The sequence below is a fragment of the Coccinella septempunctata genome, chromosome 5 (assembly GCF_907165205.1).
Source record: "Coccinella septempunctata chromosome 5, icCocSept1.1, whole genome shotgun sequence".
Taxonomy (NCBI): Eukaryota; Metazoa; Arthropoda; class Insecta; order Coleoptera; family Coccinellidae; genus Coccinella; species Coccinella septempunctata.
Window position 1 is genome coordinate 14,716,451 of NC_058193.1, and position 4,892 is coordinate 14,721,342.

The 4,892-nt window shown below is 34.4% G+C and overlaps 1 protein-coding gene across 3 annotated transcripts; it reads left to right on the forward strand.

The window, feature by feature from the left end:
* The first annotated feature begins 3,201 nt into the window (after nt 1-3,201).
* Nucleotides 3,202-4,342, forward strand: LOC123313228. 3 transcript variants are annotated; one of them, XM_044897997.1, is made up of 2 exons: nt 3,202-3,771; nt 4,013-4,342. In XM_044897997.1, the coding sequence occupies exons 1-2, from the start codon at nt 3,606-3,608 to the stop codon at nt 4,162-4,164; spliced, it is 318 nt and encodes a 105-aa protein (XP_044753932.1). In that variant the 5' UTR covers nt 3,202-3,605; the 3' UTR covers nt 4,165-4,342. The 3 variants fall into 3 exon arrangements, with proteins under 3 accessions (XP_044753932.1, XP_044753934.1, XP_044753935.1); XM_044897999.1 differs by having other exon boundaries at nt 3,202-3,767; XM_044898000.1 differs by having other exon boundaries at nt 3,202-3,507.
* The last annotated feature ends 550 nt before the right edge of the window (nt 4,343-4,892 follow it).

Below are 4,892 nucleotides of genomic sequence, written 5' to 3' on the forward strand. Positions count from 1 at the left end.
CTTTCTGCTATTAAGATCTAAGGCCAGATTCACTATCGAATTGAATCTTGCAACCACTTGAAGATGTTCAGCATAAATTTCTCCAAATTTACTTCATAGGCAGTATGGATGATCAACTTGATCAACGTCAATCTAATACAGATGTGAGAAGAATAATTCTTCAAAATCTGCAGGCACTACTTCATGAACATCATGCATTGATTCGGGTCCGTGAAGTTAGCGAAAAGTTGAAAGCACTAATTCTGAAACTATGTTAAATATTTAGTGCCTAATTAGTGCCTATTAGTGCCGTATAAATCTTTGACAGCACCATTGTAGTTTTTGAGAAATTGATAATTCAAGTTCTTGGTGCTGACTTCACGCTCAGCACCAACATTTTCAAATTACCATGAAATTATTATACTAATATTTAGTGCTTAATTAGTGCCTATTGGTGCTTTTGAAACCAATGAAAAAAAATGAACGGTTTTCATAATATCACAGATTATTATCATTTGGTGCTGACTTCACGCCCAGCACCAACATATTGGAATTTCGTGAATATTTTTGTTGCAATAATTAGTGCTTAATTAGTGCCTATTAGTGCTTTTAAGACGGATGCGATATCATTTTTAGTTTTACAGTAATTGCCTGTTGCTTTTCGAACAGTGTGAAGTTAACGAAAAGTTGGAAGCACTAATTCTGAAATTATGTCAAATATTTAGTGCCTCATTAGTGCAAATTAGTGCCGTATGAATCTTTGACAGCACCATTGTAGTTTTTGAGTTACACGAAAATATCTGTTTTGATACCACGTAGCCATCTATGGAGAGGTATGCGAGTCATTCTCTGCAATAGATTCGTCGTCAGTGCGTCATTTTATTATCACCTAAAGCGGCTCACACATATACGACTTGGGACGCCAATCTTGATATCGAAGAATAATTGTACTATTGATTTAAGGGGGCACAAAACTATTTTCTGAATCATTCAGATAATGGGCATATGAAGTAAAGGTTCTTTGTCTTAGATACTGCCTAAACTCTTTTTCCTTCTGTAATAATAATAATACTTTTTGTGTCATCGAGATGAAAAAAGAATATAGAGTGTATTATATGCTTAAAAGAAATATCAGAATAACCGTATTACTTTTTCAATATGGAAGTACGAAAATTCTAACAGAAAAATGTATAGTGTTATGAAAAAAGACATATTATCCCATTATCCCCTATAATGGGGATAATAGTAAAATTTATTTTCATATATATCTAACCAGACATATGAAAATAAAAAGGTCTTAATACGTAGGTACATAACGAAACATAATAGCAATATTTTGACAAAACAATTCTCAAACATAAACGATGCAACAACAAACTCGAAAAAACGCAAAATTTTCAATATGTAATACAACGAAAAATTGATGACGAGAAGGCATAGGTATATTCATTTGAAAAGCAGTTTACAAAACTTTCAGCTTCACTCAGTTTCATTATGAATTATTGAGATAATTTCGATTCCATAAAGATAAATAGCTATCTTTATATCACACGATAAATGAAGAGTATATTTTTAGAGTTTCGATTAATGTGATAATCGTGAGCATCATTTTGTCGTTTGCTTAATATGATCAAGTGTCCTTGAATATTGAAGGTTAAAGATCATGCAAATCAGTTTGTTTTTTCTACCTTTCCGTACCTATCTCGAACACTTCCCTGCAGTTGATATTGAAGAAATATATCATTACCAACAGAAGAACAAGAAAATGAAGAAAATATTGAATTCCCAGGAAGACTATCTATTTCACCTCTCACCATCTCTTATATTCGGAAGTGAGTAAAATGTTGCGTACTGATCTTAAAATGAGAATATCAAACAGAAACTCCTGTTAATGCTTAGGTATGGTATAGCACTGATTTGCTTGATCGTTTTCCTTCAATATTCAAGGACACTTGATCATATTAAGCAAACGAGAAAATGAAGAGGAAACTCAGCTCACGACTATCACATTAATCGAAACTCCAAAAATATACTCTTCATTTATCGACTGTGATATAAAGATAGCTATTTATCTTTATGGAATCGAAATTATCTCAATCATTCATAATGAAACTAATATTTTACGAGACAGCTAACTTCAGAGAAAATATTAGGGTCATATATTGATATGTAGCATGAAATTACACACATTCATCATTTGAATGAAGCTGAAATATTTGTAAACTGCTTTTCAAATGGATATATGATTCTGCGTTGTCATCGATTTTTTCTTGTATTACATATTGAAAATTTTGCGTTTTTTCGAGTTTGTTTTTGCATCGTTTATGTTTGAGAATTTTTTTGTCAAAATATTGTTATTATGTTTCGTTATGTACCTACGTATTAAGACATTTTCATTTTCATATGTCTGGTTAGATATATGAAAATAAATTTTACTATTATCCCCATTATAGGGGATAATGGGATAATATGTCTTTTTTAATAACACTATACATTTTTCTGTTAGAATTTTCGTACTTCCATATTGAAAAAGTAATACGGTTCTTCTGATATTTTTTTTAAGCATATAATACACTCTATATTCTTTTTTCATCTCGATGACTCAAAAAGTACTATTATTATTACAAAAGGAAAAAGAGTTTAGGCAGTATCTGAGAAAAAGATTGGCGCCCCAAGTCGTATATGTGTGAGCCGCTTTAGGTGATAATAAAATGACGCACTGACGACGAATCTATTGCAGAGAATGACTCGCATACCTCTCCATAGATGGCTACTCGGTATCAAAACAGATATTTTCGTGTAACTCAAAAACTACAATGGTGCTGTCAAAGATTCATACGGCAGTAATTTGCACTAATGAGGCACTAAATATTTGACATAATTTCAGAATTAGTGCTTCCAACTTTTCGCCAACTTCACACTTGTTCGAAAAGCAACAGGCAATTACTGTAAAACTAAAAATGATATCGCATCCGTTTTAAAAGCACTAATAGGCACTAATTAAGCACTAATTATTGCAACAGAAATTTTCACGAAATTCCAATATGTTGGTGCTGGGCGTGAATTCAGCACCAAGAACTTGAATTATCAATTTCTCAAAAACTACAATGGTGCTGTCAAAGATTTATACGGCACTAATAGGCACTAATTAGGCACTAAATATTTAACATAGCTTCAGAATTAGTGCTTTCAACTTTTCGCTAACTTCACGGACCCCATTGATTCGATTATTTAAAACTGCTTTGGAACGTTTGCCAAGTGACGATTAAAAGGTTGTGATTAGAACAGATGAACGGCACTGTTGGAGCATATGAACGCCAATTCAACCTACAATGGACGAAATGGCAATTGTGATTGTAGGTGAAAACTTGGAAACGCGTGATATTGTTCTTACGCGTAGCAATACTGGGGAATTGCAACGAATATATGAAACACACCGCTAATACGATGCTCTGCAATACCCGCTAATGTTTTGGAGAGATGATGATGGATATCACTTCAATATCAAGATGATAAATCCATTGAATGGTGAGTACCTACTTAATACAAATTTGATTTATTTGATTTTAGGCCAGGAAACCACCAAGAAAGGTGGTATTATGCATTTCGTTCAATGATTCGTCAAAATGCTGATGACTAGGTATTCGCTGAGATTTCGTCGATTGCTTCAGCAGTATTGTAGAATTGAAACGGATCGTCTCACTTATATCAGAAGGAATCAATCTAAACTACGTTCAGAGAAATATATTCATTCACGAGATGCAATCACCACTGAAGGAGCAGCTAATGTAGGTAGATTGACAATTTTACCAGAAACGTATATCGGCAACCCGTGTCATATGCATGAATATGCACAAGATGCAATGACATACGTTCGAAATTATGGTCGTCCTGATTTGTTCATTACATTTACCTTCAATTCAAAATGGGAAAAAATCACTGCTTCTTCTCGGACAAACATGAGTTGATCGACATGACATCACTACACGAGTATTCAAACAAAAAGTTAACTCGCTGATGGATTATATTACAGAACATCATGTCTTTGGGGATACTCGATGCTGGATGTATTCAATTGAAGGGCAGAAACGAGGCCTGCCACATGCACACATTCTCATCTGGTTAGTAGAAAGAATTCGACCAGAACAGATAGATGACGTTGTGCCGAGATTCCTGTTCATGTGAATGATCCTGAATTGCATCATATTGTAGTTACTAACATGATTCATGGACCATGTGGCACCATCAATCCCCAATCACCATGCATGGTGAATGGAAAATGTTCAAAGCGTTATCCAAGAGATTTCACCCTGGACTCTATCACTGGCAACGATTGTTATCCACCGTATCGCTGTCGATCACCTGAAGATGATAATAATAATAATAAATATACCCTTTATTTTCACATTAATTACATAAAGAATTTATCTTGAAGGGTGGTTCCCGATAGGGATATGAATTCCCTGTTTCGGTTTCTAGACATGAGAATACAAAAATTCCAACAAAAATGAAAATGCATTCACAACAATAGCACAATATTATTGGGACCTCTTTACTCCCACACTCGGTGGGGGTTTGGGATCAAGCGCAGGCTGGTCAGTATAAACTCTTTCAGGTGTTTCTTGAATCGATACAAAGGGCGTATGTTTTCAATCTCTTCTGGTATTCCATTATAAAATTTTGTTGTGCCAGATATCTATAACTTTTCTGGGTGATGGTCTTCTTCATCAGAGGGATAACCTGTAAACATTTTGGCCGTGTATCATATTCGTGTGTAGGTAGTGAAGCCCTGTTCGATGCTTTGTGGTATCCAATGCAGGCCTGTAGGTAAAACAACTCCCGAATATTGAGTACCTGTGCTTCGGAATAAAGTGCCTCTGTTGGATATCTGGAAGATTTTTTATAAATGATCT

What these genes read in the sequence shown, in the direction of transcription:
- LOC123313228 (XM_044897997.1), top strand. Translation starts at nt 3,606, where the DNA reads ATGCTGATGACTAGGTATTCGCTGAGATTTCGTCGATTGCTTCAGCAG. An exon ending in TGAAGGAGCAGCTAATGTAG is followed by an intron (nt 3,772 to 4,012) that starts GTAGATTGACAA and finishes ATTATATTACAG; the next exon opens with AACATCATGTCTTTGGGGAT.